Source organism: Notothenia rossii, assembly GCF_949606895.1.
Source record: "Notothenia rossii genome assembly, chromosome: 5".
Classification (NCBI taxonomy): domain Eukaryota; kingdom Metazoa; phylum Chordata; class Actinopteri; order Perciformes; family Nototheniidae; genus Notothenia; species Notothenia rossii.
The window spans coordinates 8,566,929-8,588,506 of record NC_136903.1 but is presented as its reverse complement, the minus strand read 5'-3'; the positions used below and the strand labels follow the sequence as shown (position 1 = coordinate 8,588,506).

General features: G+C 40.7%; 1 protein-coding gene across 12 annotated transcripts in view; it reads left to right on the top strand.

Annotated features, from left to right (window-relative positions):
- Window positions 1-21,578, top strand: part of LOC307038652 (unconventional myosin-IXAa-like) — a 162,696-nt gene that overhangs the window by 86,526 nt on the left and 54,592 nt on the right. For 7 of the 12 annotated variants that reach the window (XM_079680226.1, XM_079680224.1, XM_079680225.1 and 4 more), the window contains 3 exons: window positions 2,565-2,665; window positions 3,382-3,508; window positions 10,536-10,625. In XM_079680226.1, the coding sequence (XP_079536352.1) occupies window positions 2,565-2,665; window positions 3,382-3,508; window positions 10,536-10,625 (318 nt within the window). Of the gene's footprint in view, window positions 1-918; window positions 1,559-2,564; window positions 2,666-3,381; window positions 3,509-10,535; window positions 10,626-21,578 lie in introns of those variants that run through there. The other 5 variants (XM_079680221.1, XM_079680223.1, XM_079680228.1 and 2 more) reach the window with 2 other exon arrangements.

Sequence of the window (21,578 nt, the reverse complement as noted above, 5' to 3'; positions counted from 1 at the left end):
TTTATTTTAAGCTGTTTTGAATTGTTTTGTTATTACTAGGGGCCACAACATGGAAATACATTTGCTTTGCTGTCCCAAAAGACAAAATAAACACATTTTAATGTATCTCTCATGACTCATCTCACACTTGCAAAGGAAGCCTATAATGTTCCTAATTGTTGAACTACTCCTTAAACTTCGCTGACGCTTGTTCCCTCGGCTCCTCGATCTCATATTTTTTCGTATCCCACCTCGCTGTTTGCTGACACGCTGTCTCCCTCAAGGCTCTCTCAATGACCTCATCAGTCTGTGACCCCCGCTTCAATGCCATGATGTCACTGTCTTGACAAACCCATAAACTCATAAACCCATAAACACACACACACACACACACACACACACACACACACACACACACACACACACACACACACACACACACACACACACACACACACACACACACACACACACACATACACACACACACACGTGCGCACACTCACACAGACACTCACACTCACAGATGTGCACACCGCAGCTCTTACAGCTGTCTGAGCATCTGACCAGCCCTTTGGGTCTTTTTAACCCTTCACCTCTTCCATTGGCTAATGTAGAGGGGGGGGGGGGGGGGGGTTGGCTCTCTGCAGTAAATAGAGACACCCAGTGCTTTAGACGTGTGTATACAGACTCCAGATGCAACGTCTGGAGCTGAAAATAGAAAATAAACCAATGTGAATTCATAAAAGATTGACTAAGATCCCAAAGACCAAACATGTTCTGGATGTTTGATGTGTGCAGTCGGGTGTTTGGTTCTGGGCCGCTGTGGCTGTGTGTGTTTTTTTTTAATGCATTTTGTGCTTGTTTTGGTGTCTATGGTTTATGGTCGTGTGGAATGTCTAGTGACGGGGTGGCATGCTGCTTTTGGCGCAGAATCGACAGGGTGCCTTGTCAACATAAATCATGATTAAGTCATGGTAAGTAAGCCTCGGCCGGACGGCGCATTACTTTTAACTGGATCCATGAGCGAATCTGTTAAAAAGCTGCATGTGCTGCGTCAGCTGGGCTTGACTCAATTTGGGGTAATTCTGCACCAGAAGTGTTGCAACCGGCAAACAGTTACAATTGTATGAGTGAGAAGAGATTCTTTGTTTAAAATCTGAAAGAAGAGCAGATTGTTTCCTAATCATCCTTTCTCAAGAAGCACCAATAGCTACGGTTTTGCTTTTTCAACCACAGTATTCCCTCGCAACAGGCTCAAATTGATCTCTTTATTTTCTCAACTTCCTTAAACGTATCACATTGTGCTGCTTGGCACTGAGGTCTCACATACCCAGCAATTTGAAAACTGCCTTTTACACGGGTCTCGTCGTGGCTGGAGAAGCCTCAAAACCCCTTTGTTGCAATTGGAGAAGCTCGCAGGAGAAACCCGCCGATTGTTGGCTCCGCACTTCCTGAGTAGCTCGGAGCCAGAGGAAAACAATGGAGAGGCAGAGGAGTGTTGAATGTTAAAGCATAGAAGAAGAGGAGAGTGTGGATTATGGGTTCCTGAGTCTCCTCTCGCTGGCCGCTCGCTGTGGTATGTGCTAATTACAGCCTGAGAGAGACATGCTGACCAACCGGAGGCCTGAGGAGACACACACACACTCACTGTATACACACACACACTGTCACTGTATACACACACACAGTCACTGTATACACACACACACACACACACACACACACACACACACACACACACACACACACACACACACACACACTGTCACTGTATATACACACACACACAGTCACTGTATACACACGCATCTACATACCTTACTTTTTTCCTACGCTACTATCACTGTATGATGTTACTGTCTACCAGTGACACAGAAATGCATTCATATACTCACTAAGCGGGGTTTCCCCAGAAAATGTGTTAACAGAGGTGGCTTGTGTTTCATTTCCACTCTGCTATAATTAACCTCTTCAAGCTACTATATAATTTGAGTAATTAATCAGTCATCTGCTGAGCTGTGTTAGATGGCCATCACTGCTAATACAGTTTAGTTTGTAGGTGATGGTCTTATCCAATAAAGATGTGGTCTTTGCCGTCTGATGAGTAGGGTTGGAAACCGACTAACACATTAATTACATTTTAGTCTTAAAACAAAAACTAGCAGTTATTAAACTTATCGATTTACAAGGGACAGCCCTAGTTCTACCTTAGATTGAATGATTACATGATATATATCTTTTTTATATTTCATTTCATTTTATGGTGCAATAACTTCCTGATATATTAGCTGATGATATATGAGGGGAAACCCTGCTTGGTCCCACATATTCACACACTCTTATTTATATTCTTCAGTACACGTGTACAGTAGATAGACTCATTCAGCTCTGAAACATTCGTCCATTAGTTTCACGAAGCTCCAAGTGGTCTTTATTTGCAGTGGATTAGTTTGGATTGTTTTCAGAAGGTTTAAGGCAGAAGTTTATATGTTGAAAATGTATTTAAGAAATCCATTATGATACTGATGTCTCTCTCTTCTCCCTTTCTCTCTGTGTGTGTGTGTGTTCCCACCTGACACCAGCAGGACTGCTTCACAGTGGAAGGAGAGGATCTGAAACATGACTTTGAGCGGCTGCAGCTCGCCATGGAGATGGTCGGCTTCTTACCCACCACACGCAAACAGTAAGATCAGCTGTACAACTGTTGATTTATATAAATGACCAATTCCTATTATGGATAATCATAAGACATAGAAACAAAGACACCCACAGATAAAGAGATTTTCCAACATGGTCCCAGTATAATAGACAACAAATTCAACATAAAAAAACTAAACCAAGCATTGCATTTGACTATAAAGTCTTGCCTGTGATCACAAAACCTCATCCCAGTCTGTAAAATCAGGGTCAAGTGGTTTACTGAAATGTATTTCTTGTGTAAGATTATTTTCTAAAGCACACATAAATCTATCTGTAACTACTCACTCTTTATCGGATTTTAAACTACTTTCAGGAAAGAAATAGAGTCCCTAAAGTCATTAAAGTCATTTGTATTGAATATTTAAAAAGGTGTAGGTCAGGAACGTTTGTATAGTCATGTTCTTCGCTCGGCTTGAATCAGAAATTGTGAGTATAACTTGCACCCTGTTCTGAACTGAATCAACTGTTATAGATACAGATATTTAATCAGATGCAAAGTCTTTTGGGATATAAAGAAACATCTAGTAGCAGAAATGCCACAGGATGTTACCCTACAAGGTGTCCTGATAAAGAATCCCTGAGCAGAGAAACTGAATTCAAGTGTGGTAAAACATACTCAATAGAACAGTAATTTGACTGCCAAAAAACAAGGAAAACGTCTTAACAATAAGTGCCTTTTTTCTTCTTCTTCTTCTTCAGGATCTTCTCCCTGCTGTCAGCGATCCTCCACCTGGGAAACATCCGCTACAAGAAGAAGACCTACAGAGACGATTCCATCGACATCTGCAACCCAGAGGGCCTGCCCGTGGTCTCCGAGCTGCTCGAGGTGAGCGGCACGATGCAGCGCTTCTGTCGTATACAAGTTCAAATGTTGGCCTTTAGTACCCACATGGAAGGAATATATATGAACCTATATATTTTTAATATATGTCACACATATGTTTAACATATATGTGACATATCCGAAATTGGACCCCTACATATATCTCTGAACATATATGTACATATATATCCATATATGCACACACATATATGTACATATATGGGTGCAGTGTATATGCTCATATAGGTTTCACATATAGGTTTTACATATAAGTTTCACATATATGTGCATATATGTTTATTTACACCTATGTTCAAGGATTATACATAGCCTACCTACATAAAAAAAATACAACACACAAAATGTATAAGTCATTAACATACATTTATTGTCAATACATTTTATAATTATTTAGTCTGCTTTTGGCGAACCCTGAGCTCTGTCAGCGTGTTGTTGATGGCTGTACCCAGCTGGCCCTTCGTTGTGTGTGGCCACTTCTTCATTGTTGCCTCTACAGAGAAACGAAAAGGAAATAATGTAATTTGATTTGTATGTTTGTTCTGTCTGTTGTGTTTTCCTGTATCCGCGAGCGTTTGGAATTTGAAAGAGCGGGCACTCTGGCAGCGTGTGCACATAAACAGGGGGATGACGTCATGAATGCGCGCTCGTTGTGAGTGGTGCTTTTCTATGACGTCACATTCTGCAGCGAATGTCTCTATTATTCTCTAATAATATAAAAAAACGTGAACAATTGAAGATAACATTTAGTGAAAATTTGTGGTTCAGATTATGTGTTTTAACAATAATGTACAATTATCAAATATTTAATAATTTACTAATCTTAAACTGATCAGCTGACGTCGAGCGGATATACTGCAAACATCAGGTTCCGGTCCTGGGTGAAATAACTAAACAAAAAATGTTGCTTCACACAATAAAACATACCGTAATCAAACAATATTGTCTTTATACATTGAATTGTCTTGGGCAATCCGCAAACCTCAATCTGCATTGAATGGAAATAAGTACAATGATTAATTCATGTAGTTATATAGAACTTTGGAATAATATGCACATTACCACATTACCTTGCAAAGACCTATATGTAGGCATTCTGTATGACATATATGCAAAAAGACAGATATATGAGCAATGTATGAGGCATTATGTAGGAGATATGCAAATATATGAACCTGACTTTGGCATATATGTGTAAATATGAGCTATATATGACACATATATCTCCTATTAATCCACATATATGCACATATATGAACCTGAATATGGCATATATGCAGCATATATTCTGCATATATTGGCCATATATTGGCATATATGTTCGTATACTTTCTTTCCGTGTGGGTAAAGATCAAATCCATCAACACATTGTATGTAATGCTGTGGAATGGCAATTTGAGTTTCAATAATAATGCAGTTTTCATGTGGAAGTCTAATGGAAAAAGCCACTTCTCCTCGTCAGATTACTCGGTACAATGTGTCTCGCCGACTCCAAATACTTTGAAGGATAATAAAAATGAAGAATTGGAGCAGGGATTTACCGCAGAGATTGTTTTTCTCCCTAAATACTTTCTCTGCCTTTTTGTCTCCAAAAGTGATTCTATTACACGCTTACTGGAGATACTTGAAACTCCACAGACTTCAACATCCACTGGAGTTTAAATGAGTTTTCCTTTTGCTGTGTTTTTTCTTCTTCGAACCCTCTGAGGCTTTTTGCATCCTGAGGCCAGGAGTACCTTCTGTAGGAAAGAGCCTTTAGAGAGTTAAGAGGTGCTTCAGGTCCCAAAGAGCCGTCCAACCATCCGGCGCTTCAACTAAGTTCAGTTAGTTTTGAAGCTATTTTCAGACCCCTTGTGGTGCCGTGCTGTTGCGTGGGCGAGCTTTCCCAACATGAACAACAGATCATTGTTGACTCCAATCACCTCCATGGTCAAATCATTTTTAAATGAGTGTAAAAACAACAGTGACATTTTTCGTGAAGCACTTATTTTTCACAAAGTGCTGATTATTTCTAGCTTAGCTGTTAAGGTCTGTCTCTAATGGATGCTTGTTGGTTGGTCAGTCTTGTCTTCGCTTGCACAATGCAATCATTACTAATATAATTGCATAGTTAGTTTGCCCAGTGGCGGCACTTTTTCTCTGTAAATAAAGTTCAAATGAAGTTTAGCCGACATCTGGATTCAACAACAATGTTTTGGTCAAACTGTAAAAGTAAATTGCCTCGTAGACTACTTTACTTTACATTGTGGGCAGTCTCACGCTGCTTAATTCCTGTTTTAAAACATGTTTTCATAACCTCACTTTTGTTGCATTATTTGTTGTATAATTGCACAATCAAAAAACTAAACAGTTAAAAGCATTTATTTAGGCTTTGATCTGCGCATAATGTATATTTTAATGACCTTAATCTAGAAAAATGTTGTAATTATCGTCCAAATGATGACCAGAGACATTGAAAAAGATTTCCTGGCTTGGTTAACGTGCCACGCAGCGTTTACAAAGGGTATGATGTCGTGCTGAATGTGTGTTCGATCTTGACACTGAGTGCAAACCACACACACACACACACACACACACTCACATACACACACACACACACACACACACACACACACACACACACACACACACACACACACACACACACACACACACACACACACACACACACACACACTCACACTCACACTCACACTCACACTCACACTTGTTTGCTGTGAGGACGGCTCAAACATCCACACGCTGTTCTGATTTTCCTCGGGGTCGAGGGATGGTGGCCAGTCCCCGTTACAAACTGCAACGATTAGCCGGATGTGCTTGTTGAGTAGCTGACAAAACAATGTTCGAAGTGTGCTGGAGTCTCCTGTCAACAGCCCGGCGGGATGTTATGACTGAGGAGGTCCGCTCTGGTTCCCCTTTAACATCCAGGCCGGGCTCTTCGACTCTCCACAGGTCTAGGGTTCAGTGACGTGGGCTCAGCCACATGTCGGCCACATGTTCGGGTTAGTGTTTTAAGTCCAAGTTTATTTGGATGTCTGTTAGTTGGTGCAATGGCTATTTGTCCCCAGGGACGTATAAAACATTCTTAAAAGGAATAAAAAGAAAGAAGGAAAAACGAAACACAGCCGAATGAAATCAAACAAACAAAGAGAAACATTAAAACTGCATTTGGAGGGCGATCTGAACTCTTTACTGTGGCAACAGAATGTTTTAATGGGACAAAAGAAGGGTCAACCAATGGGAAATCTCTTGTATTTTATGTGAGTAGTTGACTAAAAGGGCAGATACTTAAAGCATAAGCATTGGTTTTGTTTGTTGAAATTATGTTTTCCAGAAATAATAAGTACACATTTTTGATGTTTATTGGAGAAATAAATCGGTAAATTGGCTATAAAGCTTAAATGGTTGCTTTCATTAAACCGTAACTTGACATAAAAGCATTTATTATGATTCACACAGCAAGTGCCTTTCAATTTATTTTCTAATTGAATTAGGTCGATGCTAACAGAAAGGATGTACAGACCAGACAGGCGCCATCATAAGTACTTAGCACTTAGTTTTTATTGGTGATGCATGACTTTATTAAGACCCTTCGCATAAGAGAAGAGGCTAAATGACTTTTTGAGGTTTGTTAAAAGCAGTTATGCGTGGGTCATGCCAGACTGGAAAGCTCAGCTAAAGTGCACAAACAAGTGAAGTCGTAATATCAATGAGTAACCAATTGTTTAATCGGTCTGTACTTTGCTTTGATATGTAAACTATCATTTCACTCAGGATAGGATGTGAGCTCTAAGTGTGGTATAAGTGATTGGCACCAGTGTGGATTGATGAATGAATAGGAATGAAACTACCGGTAGTCAGGACTTCCTGTTTCCTGTGGATGTGGCACTGGAGGAGGAAGTAGACGGCTGATGGACGGCTGACAGACTGGATCCTCTGAGCGGGGGAATTGAGTGATTTGAGCTTACCACAAAACATTCCTGTGCAAACTGGTAACCGGTCCTTAGAGAGTAGCTTACTGTGACGACAAATCCCACTAAAGCCTGCATTTGTTGATGCCATTTATTTGTAAAAACAGTACCTGAAAACACAGTTTCTAAGCCCAAGGCCACTTCATCAAAGTCGATTTTATTTTCCCTAGTAGTTACCATTTCTACAAAATATAGAAAGGTTACTCATTGCGATTATTTTGACTGGAGGATGGAGGATCTGTACCAAACAAGATTATTTTTTTGACAGGGACTTTCTGAACCATCACAATAATTGCAATAGATGTTTTTGTTTTTTTCAAATATTTAGCCTTTACCAAATATAACGGTTAATGAGATTTGGATATTGCACTAGTGCTAGATAGTAATTACAATACAAATACCATCTAATTGCAACCCTTTCAATACATTTGAAGAACATTTCCAGCCTTCAGTGACATGTAATGTTAAAAGCAGAACTGTTAGTGATGTCAAAGTTCATGCACAGCTGTGATTGGTCCATTGAAACAAAGAAGTGGAGCTAATGATCTATGAATGTTGGTGTTTAACAAACATAGAAGATAGAGAACGGCATCTGTCAGAGATTACGATTTGCTCTGAATCAGACTCTTCATGTCTCAGGGGAAAAATAAATCAAAAAGGTTAATACAACAACAGCATCGCTGACCCCAGACCAGTGTTTACAAACTCCTGTGTGTTATGGCGTTATAGACGTGATCATAGGCGGAGCTGCAAGCCTGTTACCAAGCGACTAATACATGGAAATGTACCGGCTAAAGACCAATCACCAGGCTGCAGAATAGGCTTTGCTTTTTTGTAGAGGGATTATCAGGCAGTGTGAAATGAAGTCTGATTATGCCACCCCCCAAAACACACACACACACACACACACACACACACACACACACACACACACACACACACACACACACACACACACACACACACACACACACACACACACACACACACACACACACAGCATTTCCCCCCGTCTGTTTATGTTAAAGCCTGAACAAAAGGAGCCAGTTGACAAAAATAGATCCATAATGGTATTAGCTATAACACTCTTGACTGTTGCACATGAAGACGTCAGACAATCACACAAAGACATGCTGCCACATGTACTCACACACAGACACACATAAAAAACACACTCACAGGCACACACTTGGTCTGAGCAGCATCTGGTCGGCCCAATCCCATAATCCCTATAGATGTAGAAGATGTGTGTGGTGACATCTGCTTCTCACTGTGGCCCCTGTCATCAATGGTTCGTCTGGGGCCAAGTTTAGAGTCAGCGTGAACTGGCCACATAGTGTTGTACTGTACGTATGTGTGAAAGGGGCAGAGAGCCGTGTCTAAGTGCTAATCTTGGCCAGCTGCATGGGTTAAAAGCAGCAGAGTTATTGTGAGCAGAGGCTTAGTAGATTGTTAGGGATGAGTGATATGGATAAAGTGTTCTGTCATCAGGGTAGAGTATGCTGTGTGCCACTTTTTCCTGGAAAGTCAATTGAGAAACAGCTTATACTGTAGAAAGAAATAAACAAATGTGATATGTCTGTCTTTAAATAGCTTATACATTGAGGAAAGTATTCCACTACAACCACATAATATTAACTACATAATAATCGTGTTTTAATTAAACTGTTTTGTTAATGACATATTGTCTAATGGAATGCAATATATACTCATTGTCCAGCCATGTGTCAAGTGTTTTAATGTACATAATACATATCTTTGATATTTATCACATTGTGCACAGTACTTGCAAACAAATCATATTGATACGAAATGTTATTTTCCTCTTATGAACATTACATTATACAGTATATATATGTTATTTTAGTTAGAGATTGGAGTCAGCTGCAAGAAAGCTTCCCTGGTAGATTTCAGGTGTTTTGTTTAACCATCACAACTATATGCCTTACTTGAATTCTGTATGTGGACATTGTTTTCTGTCTGTTGCATTATGGGAAGTGTAAGATTCTGCATTATTTGGAATCAGACCCATACATTGATCTAAAAGTCTTTATATCTCGGCTTCTGCTGTTTAAATTGTACTCATTCAATTTTTGTATTCGTCTCTTGTGAGTCTTACAGCGTTATGGAAGTGCAATATTACATTTCTTGAGAACCCCTTTAATAAAAGCATGCCTTTGGACATTATTGGTCGGGGCATAGCTGCATGTTTTTGTTCTTACTGTTCCCATGACTTCATCACTTTCACCCATCAAAAAAGGTTTATCACAAAAATAATCTCACAGCTCTCCGCAGATAAATAACTTTTGGTATGATCGGTAGCCATGTTTAATACTAACAAGGTTTGTTTTACTACTGATGCCGAGTGCAATCATTTGACTCTAATAAGTCACAACTTAAACAGCAAATCTCTCTGGCAACATGTTAGATCTCTAAAGCCCTTTTCCCACCGGACAAAAAATAAATAACACCCACTAACATCTGGCTTTTGTCTTTAATGGAAAAGGTTACAATTTGCATTTACAGTATTCCTGGGACAAATGATTTATTAATTTGAACTCCTTTAATTAAATGCTATGATGTGGTTAAGTCAATACATACTTTTCTAAAATGAATACAGTTTTGGATGAGTACTATAATTTATATACAAACACAAGAAAACTCCATTGACAGTATTTTAACCTCGCTGATCTTCGTATAGCACACTTTATTTAAGCTCAACAGAAACAAGTTTAAACACGTCCAACCATCACCAACTCTGGTTTGTTGGTTTGAGAGAGAGATTAGTTACAGATATGAAGATGAACAATTCCACTATTTACTTACCCTTGCTATTATTGCTTGCTGCACAGAAATGGCATTAAATGTTACACACACAAAAAAGAACAGAAATATATACTCGTCTAATAGAAACGGAACGGAATCAATGTTTTAGGCAGGTTCTCCTTTGCTTAAAAAGCCTGCATATAAGAGCACGTGTTGGTGGAATAATTAGGCACCAAAACCTGATCTTGTCCTTTTGTCTTTGTTTCCCTCATCAGGTCAAAGAGGAGATGCTGCTGGAAGCTCTGACCACCAGGAAGACGGTGACTGTCGGAGAGAGGCTCATCGTACCCTACAAACTTGCTGAGGTAACATTTTGTATTCCTCACAGCATCTACATACAGCAACAACATGTGACATCTGCCTACCTGAGTCTCAACTGCACAGGCTTTATCTGACCTTTACAGTATCTGTCCTAAAACAGATGACATATTACTGGTAAATCCCCTCACTATGTCATCGCACTTTTTTTCAAACTTTGCCTAACATTGGCGGATATATTCAACACATACTGTATTACCACTTATAGTCAAAATGGGTGTGAAATCTAGTCAGTCTCAAGTAAGCATTTGTAGCCGATAGTTTGGTTATGAAGTGCCTCAGCTGTAGAGGGGAGTGTGTGTGTGTGTGTGTGTGTGTGTGTGTGTGTGTGTGTGTGTGTGTGTGTGTGTGTGTGTGTGTGTGTGTGTGTGTGTGTGTGTGTGTGTGTGTGTGTGTGTGTGTGTGTGTGTGTGTGTGTGTGTGTGTGTGTGTGTGTGTGTGTGTGTGTGTGTGTGTGTGTGTGTGTGTGTGTGTGTGTGTGTGTGTGTGTGTGTGTGTGTGTGGCTGTGGAGTTTTTCTGGGGAGTTTGTTGTGGTACTTCCCCAGCCCCCCACCACTCCTCTCTGTAAGGCTCTTTTGATAGAGGGCTCTTCCTCTGCAACTTCCTCTTTCCTGTCGAGTCAAGGAACAGGAAGAGGGCAACTTAACCCACGTCCATACAGACTTTGCACCCAAATCTAAGAAAGATCCCCATCATTGGGTCAATGATCACATGATAAGAGTTTCTCTCTTGAAAAGCTCTAAATGCACAGGTCTCTAAATCACATATCCGTTAATGTCTGCCATTGTTTTTCTGCCATACAGTGTTTTCTTTGTTTATCTTTCTGTCCCCAAAGCTTTTGATGGTTAATCATGGAAGTTAAATCAGTCCAGCTCTTGTGTCTGCAAGGAAATGCTACTAGATAGACAGTTACGCTACTCAGTTCAATCCCCCCATCTGATCTGGGTGTTAGTTTAGCCCAACAATGGTAGCTCCCGCTCTCACCCCCCCATCCTTACAGTCATGTGGTGTGGTCTCAGGAATGTGCAACCTCCTCTGGAATATACAGTAATGAGTCCAAAAGCCAGATCCGGAGGTTGTCTTTCTTTCTCTGTCAGTTACAAACACAAACATTCCCCTTTTATTGACTATCTTTGTAACAAACACTCAAACAATGTGATCAGAAACGAAATCCTAGACAACAGCCTATAGCTACGATAAGCCCTGTCCTGCAGGTTATGGTGTCAAGTCATGGAAGTTCCCTCCTTTCCTTCACAAGGTAGTGTTATCTTGAAAGGAGCAAGAGGTAAAGGGATATAGTTAGACCTGGAGAGAATGAGGCGGCGACCTTTCGATCTCTGAAAGTCCCCTATTGACCAAAAAGGAAAAGATTGAAAAAACAAGATACCATAGCTAACGGGAAACCCCCAGTCTTATGACTTGTCACCATATACTGTAACTGTTTTCTATCGCTTTCCCAGTAATAGTTTTTGTTCAATTTGGGGAAGCAAAACAAGCTGCTAATGGACTGCACTGAAGTGGATTTTCAGTTTTCAATGTATGACATCTATGCCGCTCCATTCTCCAATATTCAGCATTTCCAAGTTTAGTCTTTCGGAGCGTGCGCTGGGATGAAAGGGCTCTTTTGCTGAAAAAAAGCTTCCTGATATACCTTCAAAACAACAATGCTTTGCAACAAGGGATCCCTTTTTTACATACAGTACATTTTGTCGAATGATGAATCACGGATACATACATATTAATTTTAAGTGGGTTTAAAAAATAAAGACCTTTTGAACATTAAAGCATGGAGGCATGTCACAGTAGAGACACACGATACACATTTGAACCTGAGAATGGGCATAATATGTCCTCTTTAAGCCACCGTAGTTTGAGTTAGCATGCAATGAGGTCAGGAATACCTACAACAGTAACCCACTAATTTGCTCTATGCATTCTCGAGCCAATAACCTGTAACTTAACCAACACATTTGTCTAACCCCAGCTCTTATACTTTCCTAAACCTAAATCTTTAATCCTTAAAAAGACTCAAACAGGCTTTTAAAAAGGGAATATCGGCCAAACTACCCTCTCCTTTTATTATAAATCCTCACTCCCTGTAATACTGAAATTGGTTATCAAAAAGATGAATGTATAACCGCCCACACACACCAGGAGAGAATTGAAAAAGAAGACCTGCTCTGATCTGACTCAGGGGCCGTGGGAGAGAACTGAAGCCACCTGTTGAATCCATAACACGCCTGCTTTTATTCAAAGGAAATGTGGAGAAAAGAACCTGGCAATTGTTGCCGCTTCTTCTCAGAAATGAATTCTTCCTACTTTGATGAGGAAGGTTGAGTAAGTGTGCTAGGCAGCTGTCCCATCCACCCACAGTTAGATGTGGAGGCTTTGGCTCGTGATCTGCTGAACCTCGGTGGGCTGCAGAGTGGAGGAGCTGGTTTTTCCCCAACTTCAGCCAATGAGATGCCTGAATTCATTGGATGGGCCGTGGTTGAGTCAGGTGGAATGCATTTATGAAACACTTGGGTTTGAGTAGTAATGAGAGTAAAACTATTTCCCATTTCATGCAGGGAAACTGTGCTTGGAAACCTCAAAGGAAGTCATAATCTGGAGTTTGTTAAAGTGTTTCAGCATTACTCAAAGAATGAATGTGTTGTCAGAGTGCAACATTTAAGTTTTCAATCCAGCTTTCACATTTCTTTTTTTCAAGCTTCCAGTAATTTTGTTTTTTTCTTCAAGCCTTGATAATATGTATTGCACTTTAAAGAAACATGTTTTTTAGTCAAAAGGCCCCCTGCTGCTCAGATTTTATGAATCTAATAATGTTTTCTCAGAAAAGGTAGAGAAACATAGTTTATATTTTCAGTTATGCTCTGCAATTGGGAAATCTGGGATCATTTGACACAATAGCCTCAGCTGTACTTTGCAGGATGATTAGCAAATTATTACATGAGCTTTTTCTGTCGACTGTAGATTTTTTATCTTGTTATATGCATATCAAATTGTGAGCTATGTCACTGCATTTAGACCTCGTTGAGAGACTTAAAACTGAAACCAATAATGGAAACTATTGTTACATTACATGACACTTGTTAGACACTTTTATCCAAAGTGACTTACATACTCAATACTGAGGGCAATCACCACAGGAGCAATTTGGGGTGAAGTGTCTCAGGGACACAACGACATGCTGACTGCAGTGGGGTTTGAACCTGTGCACTCCTGATCCGAACACCAACGCTCAACCCACTGCACCACACGCCTCCACTATAACTATAACAACATATGGTGTTATGTTGAGGCCAGGGGTTTATACAAACCAAGGCTTTACCAGGGTATAACCTTGCTTAAAATAAACACCTGTATTAAGTTATCATTGATAACATTTATGGTGAAGTGATGGGGAACTCCAGCTTTTTGTCAGTCATGCTGAGCGATAATAATGTCAACCTTTGTGGTTAAGCTCGAGTTTGGACAAATGTATAGTATTTCAGGCCTGGAGAAGTGAGAAAAGAGATGTGTGTGTGTGTGTGTGTGTGTGTGTGTGTGTGTGTGTGTGTGTGTGTGTGTGTGTGTGTGTGTGTGTGTGTGTGTGTGTGTGTGTGTGTGTGTGTGTGTGTGTGTGTGTGTGTGTGTGTGTGTGTGTGTGTGTGTGTGTGTGTGTGTGTGTGTGTGTGTGTGTTTTAAGGTGCACATGCTTGTGAGCTCAGGTTTATTAAGATAATGCGTGATGTCTGACTTTGACATATTAGATATAGCTCAAGATAATCTGACTCCACCACTTCCTTCTTCCTGTTTAAAGACAGACATGGTGCAGTGGAAGAGAGGTGGGAGCAACAAGACGCTTATTCATTTGCTTTGAATTCCTTTTAAAGGTTTCAAATGCGTTGAAGTTCCTAGTCATAATAATAATAATACATTTTAGTCCTATAGTGCTTTTCTTGAACCCAAAGACGCTTTACATTTGGGAGGGAGGGTAGACAAACAAAACAAAATTAAAAAGAAACAACACAGAAAAGTAGTCAGGAGGAAGTTGGTTGAGAGGGGGGTGGGGGGGCTTATGGATACAGAGTTGAAGAGGTGGGTTATATGAGAGCGGAAAGGTAATCACCCATTGCTTAGGGATTGTAAAATATAATGAAGGTACACTGATAGAGAAAAACAACAACTCCATAAATATAAATTAAAAACATGTGCAGCATATCGTGGTGAAACACACACAAAACGTCCTGCAGCGAGGAAGCCAGCAGGCCACGTGCAGCGTGAGCTCATGCTGCTATTTCACGCCTCCTGCTGTTTCCAGGAAAGAGAAATAAATGGAAAGAAAGAGTTGAACAACAATTCCCATTCTTGAGCAAAGCCTTATAATCACCAACACCGGCTCTTACTAACAGCCAGGACAGTTTACAAAAGTCTCTGATCAAGTGATTATTTTGTCAGTTTCTTGGGTGGCCCTCCAGCAAAATATTTTCTACCCATTTGCTTCGTGCCATGTTCCCTCCTAGTTCCTAACTGGTCCCATTGTGTTGAATAATTAAGTTACATTGCAAACACAGAGACAATTCATGCCCAGTGAGCTCGTCAAATGTTCACATCTCATCCGGCAATCCCCTGAGTTCCTGCTGAAGCGTTTAAATTGTCATCAAACGTTGTATTATTCATAACAATCTTATATAACTTTGTGGGAGCAGGAACGTCACAAGCTAAAAATACTCATAAAAAATCAATAATGCAAAAGTGAGAGGCGGCTTTTAAAATGAATAGTTTTGCTTCATCACGGCTGTTGGCGGCAGTGGTTCTAAGGTTTATCCGGTTCAGAGTCCCACACATGCCTTTTAAAGAGGGGAATATGTATATTTGTATTATTATATAACTGATCTAGGACATGTATTCATATCTAATGTTCTTCTAGTGATTGTTTGCCAGTTTTTGTTCGTTGTTTCATAAAGCTTCAGACCTACTTCCTCTCACCAATTTGGTTTGTCTGAATGTGCTTCCCTCTCAAACAGGGATGTCACAGTGTAAGCTGCTGATATTTTTAGTTTAATCTTCATTTAATTGGGCAAATCAATTAAAGCACATGTGTCAAACTCAAGGCCCGGGGGCCAAATCAGGCCCTTGGTGGATTTAATTTCGGCCCGCAGGATCATTTCTAATTACTATTAGATCCGGCCCGCCGGTATATTGCACTCACACCTTCACTCAATCCTGAGGGTCTCCTCAGCTCAGAGCCTGAGCCCAAACATTGATGACCTTGCACCCAAGATGATATGCCAAGTATCTGAACTCGCATCACAGAGCAGCACACTGAGTTTACATGAATTTTTCCTGTTGCACTTTTTTTCTTGTAACAACAGGGCATGTTTGTTTTTTTCTTTGAGGGGAATAGTTTTTTTGAAGCTGTTGTTGGCCTGTGGAAAAATGTAATCATAAGAAATGACTCAGATAGCATATAGAGCCATAATAATTTAATGCAACTGATTATTTGATGTGTAATGTTGTTTTTATAGGCAATAATTTAAGCTTTGTTAGTTCCAGGTTTAATATGTGCAATAAGTTCATTCAATAAACATTGAACCAGTCCGGCCCTTGACTAGTACAGATTTTTAAATTTTGGCCCACTGTGTATTTGAGTTTGACACCCCTGAATTAAAGGATAGGTTCAAGTATGTCTAAAAACAAGAAATATGCCTATGGGTAAGTAAGTGATATGGGACAGAAACCATAGGCTGTGTGAACATATAGTTAACTGGAATTTTTTTGAAGGCAGATGTAAAAAAATGGAGCATTTCTAGTTAAAATGCTACATGTTTTCAGCTACTGTAATCTTAAGAACATCTATAAGCAATAAGCAGGCACACTAAGAGTTCATTTCCCTGCTCGGTTTGGTCAAGGAATCTGAAAATAGAGTCCTATTTTGATCGTGAATCCCTTTTCTCCATTCAATCTACTACCATGAGTATAACAAATCAAATGTATAAATCTACGGAGAGAGATGACGTCCCGTATTTAATCCTGCACTACCAAAGCGCCGATTTCATTCCTCCAATTGGTGGAAATAGTCTTCCTCCTAGAAATACTGGAACCGCAAAACAAATCTGCACTGGAACCAGGCTGCATGTGTCTGCAATTTAGCACTGATAGAGATGTCATGATTTTTGCAAAGTTCACAGTATAGAAAACTGAAGGACGAGGAAGAAAATTCGAGGAGTGAGGATGAAGATAAGATGTTAGAAATTAATTTACATTCAGATGTCCAGAGCATCCTATTGAGCTGTTTAGAAGGATGGTAATGTTTAACATAAATTACACACGTGTTGTTAATTCAGACTTGTTTATTTGACAAACAGGTGTACATACTGTAATTAAACATCCTGTTGTTGTGTAGTGTCTGTACTTGAGATAAAAACACAACACAGGTCAATCAGTTTAGTGATTATAAGGTAAAATAGTGAAATCCAGGGTACCTTTCTCTTTTCACAGGGTATTTTAGAAAGTGTGATTCTGTGTGTTTTCACTTACGTAGTCCCTTCCTGATTTCCCATTTCTTGTTTCAATCCCTGTTAAATGAAACTGTGATTGGATTAGTCTCTTCAAATTGATCTCTGTTTTAATGCATAGTTATTTCGGGGCTCCTACCATAAAAATGTTTGACCTAGTTAAGCAGACTCTGTCTTGTTCCTCTCACCATTCAATCATAACACGTTTTGCTGCCAAACACCATGCACTGTTGTCCAAGTCTCCATTTAATTCTGCTTATGTTAGCTTAGCATGCCTTTCATCATGCCTAAAGAGAAAGCATAGTTGCTCTTTGGCTTGTAGAGGCGTAATAATGGCTCCTTTTGGCAGCGTTGTTTTAATGGATCAAAAAAGGCGTTCCATAAAAAGAGTTGTTCAAATAGTGATCTGCAGGTCTGGAGGCACTTAAAGCTCTGGCTCCTGAACAGTGTTGAAAGTGTGCCGGTCCTACCCGGTCCTTAGTACCGGTAAGAGATTTCCAGGCGGTCCGGAGGACCGGGAAGAATTGATAGCTCCACCCGTGGAATTTATACTACGAAGGGCAGATATTTTGGTTTGGATTACTGGTCTGGTCGCGTGTGTGTGTGTGTGTGTGTGTGTGTGTGTGTGTGTGTGTGTGTGTGTGTGTGTGTGTGTGTGTGTGTGTGTGTGTGTGTGTGTGTGTGTGTGTGTGTGTGTGTGTGTGTGTGTGTGTGTGTGTGTGTGTGTGTGTGTGTGTGTGTGTGTGTGTGTGTGTGTGTGTGTGTGTGTGTGTGTGTGTGTGTGTGTGTGTGTGTGTGTGTGTGTGTGTGTGTGTGTGTGTGTGTGTGTGTGTATTTGTGCGTATTTGTGCGTATTGTGTTTGTGTCCCGGGGAAAACACTAACGAGAAACACCGGCTGCTGTTATGCCTGCTGTGACCTCAAGTTACTCCGTTCTTCGCTTGTAATTATGCCGTTACAAGCTTCTAAGTTGTATTTATCATCTGAATTTGCCGAAACAAGTTTCATATTCTGAAAGCCAAGACTTTGTTTATTAAACAAAACACCCGAACCCCGAAAAACAATTTTTTTACGCAAATCCACGTTTATTTTGAAATGAGCCGTTGCGACTTCCGACTGATTTCGATAGAGCGGGTCACATATTAGCTTTTTCCCACTTGATCAGAATAGCGGGAGGAGAAAAGAATGGAGTGACTGAATGACAGCTAGAAAATTAGGCTACGTGGTAATTAAAGCAAAAATGCAAACGACGACTCTTTAGATGTTTAAGAGAAAGGAGAGAGATGAAGAAACTCAGAATGTGCTTAAAATTTGAAAAACAACGCCCACAGATGACACAGGTGATGATGCTTATTTAGCCCAGAGAATGGACATGAACATGGCCATGATGAATATAATAAGTTAGCTAACTAGCAAACTGTATATCTCTATATGGGGTGCCCAACCAGTCGATCCCCAGTCGATCTCGAGATGTCTAAAAGTAGAACAACAATATTCAGTTTTATCGTTAATGTCCTACAACAGGGGTGGCCAAACTTTTTGGTTCAGGGGCCACAATGATGTATCAATGTGACAGCCGGGCCGGGGGGCATTGTTTGGTTCCGTCTTGATTCATGTCGGGCTGAGGGTTGTTTTAATCTCATTCTCCCGCGCGCGGGGTGACGTCCACGCGCAGCTGCGACGACCAGGGAGGAAGGGACTTTTCGCGGCGCGCGCGGCGTGTGGACAGTGGGGGATAACATAAATAAAAATTGGATCGTTGTATTTTAGACTTTAAGGCTTTTTAAGATCAGCGCGGGAACCCTGGCTCATTTATACCAATATTGGACGGGCCACATTAAACACATCAACGGGGCGCATGTGGCCCGCGGGCCGTAGTTTGGCCACCTCCAGGCCCGGTTCTACGGGGGTGCATAAGGGTCCCAGTTGAATGTTAAGCACCCTCACTTGAAAAAGAGAAGGGAGTGAAAAATATTACATATACAATAACAATAATAATAATAATAATAATAGTAGTAGTAGTAATATGAAGAAGAAGAAGAAGAATATAGTTGAAAATAAAATAAACTGTAATTGTGTTCAAATATTGTGGTCAAATAACTATAGTTAATAACCCCCCCCCCGTCAACGATCGCCGCCGTCTTGGTTCAAAAAAGGTTGGGCACCCCTGCTCTATATAGTCAAAGGCTATTTTACTCAGAACACAACATGTACACAGCATACTATTTTAACATTAAATATTTTGCTTTGATATCTTCTATTTTAATCTGCACATTGTGGCATACATTTTATTTTATTAGTATTTTAATTTATGTAACCAATATTCTGAAAATTCAAAGAAAGACAGAGACTTGTACATTTTTGACTGTCTGCTGAATTTAGTTATACATCTTTATTCTAATTTATAACAGTTGAGGCCCAGAGGGAGGAAGAGGAGACTCAGCCAGAAGAAGTGGCAGCAGGTCCCTCAGAAGCCACCATAGGTGATGCTAGCCCTACTGCATACCCTTCTATATGGAAAGAAGAACAATATGAACAGTTCAAACAGAAAAATGAATGGATGTATGCTCACAATGGAAGGCTAGGCTGTACCCCATGCCATGATGTGAAGGATCTGGGTGTCATGGCCTCCCGTGGTGTTAATATTGCTATTCAGTGGGCTGATGGAAAGATAATCCCAGCTGGTCCATCAAGGGATGTCCAGCTTTCATCACTGCGCAAAAAAATCCGTGAACACAAGAACTCTGCAGCACATAATGAAGCAGTCAAGATTATTCAGACAGCAAATAAAGATATTCTTCTGAACATGAACGCGAGTAGTCAGGAGTCTGTGTTTGAGTCTACTGCCAAGGTATTCATGACAACCTATTATGTGGCCAAGAACAACAAGCCTTTCACAGACTTTGAGATTCTGATTGACCTGCAGCATGCAAATTCTGCTGATTTGGGGCGTGTTTTGCATAGCAAAACTGTCTGTTGACATAATTGAGCATGTGTCATCACAGATGAAAAAGGAACTTCTAAAAAAGATAATAGAGACCAAAAGCAAAATCACAGTATTGGCTGATGAGTCAACCAGTGTTGGGCACAAATCAACACTAATTGTGTTCCTGAAGGCTAGTGTTGATGGAGACATGGAGCCCATTGCCTTTCCGTTGTACCTGGTTGAGCTGGATAGTATGTCTGCTCCTCATATCAAGGAACAGATTATGGGTTGCTTGCTTAAAAATGGCTTTACTGTTGAGTTGCTGAGAGAAATCCTCATTGGATTTTGCAGTGATGGGGCCAGTGTCATGCTGGGAGTGAAGTCAGGTGTTGGGAAGTTGCTCCAGGATGACTTCCCAGGCATCATACTATGGCACTGCCTTAATCACAGACTGGAGCTTGCTGTTGACCAGGCACTGGATGTGACAGGGGGAACAAAGGACTTCCAGGCATTCATGGACAGCCTATATTCATTATATAGCCAGTCACCAAAAAACATGCGGCAGCTGAGTGAATTTGCTCACAACCTGGACATCGCCCTCAGGAGGATTGGAAAAGTGTTCAGTGTTCGCTGGGTAGCTTCTTCATGGAGGGCAGTCTCTGCAGTTTGGTAGTCTTATCCAGTCTTGGCACAACATTTCCGTGAGGCATCAGAGGATGATACAAGGGACAGCAGAGAGAGGGCCAAATTCAAAGGTCTGCTTTCTAAGTTGTGCTGCATCAACTTCCTGAAAAGTCTTGCACTGATGGCAGATGTTCTGACTGAACTTAAGAACTTGTCAGAAATTCTTCAGAACAGGAAGACCACACTCCCAAAGGCCCATGACATCATGACGACGTATGTCAAACGCATAGAAAGTTTCAATCGCTACCCAGGACAACATGCAGTTGATGCCAGTCAGGCAGAGGAAGTGATGGAATTCAAGGGAGAGGATTTAAGAGTTGGCAGGTCTCCCATCATTGACTCTGCTCAGTTCATCCAAGCAGTGGCAGACAATATGAAAGAAAGACTCTTCACAACCACAGCAAACAGAGCACAGGCCAGTGTTGCAGCCAACCGAAAAGAGGCTTATAACAGCCTTATCAATCAAATGGCAGTCCTCAACCCTGACAACTGGGACCATGACAATCCTCGATTTGGAGATAATGAGGTGAGGGCTTTGTGTGATGTCCTACATGTGAACCAACAATAGGCCCATCTTGGATTCACAGAATACAAGGCCAGTGGAGGAAGAAACATTCCCAACAAAATGAAGAAGTTGCTCATGGCAGTGGCACTGTCTCCAAGCAATGCTGACTGTGAACGGGGGTTCAGCACAATGAATAACATCATAACTGAGTATAGGAGCAAACTTACAACAACAAATGCAGCAAATCTCCTCTTCATCAGCTCTGTGGGACCACCATGCAGACAGTGGGATCCACTGCCTTATGTGAAGACCTGGCTGGGCAAAG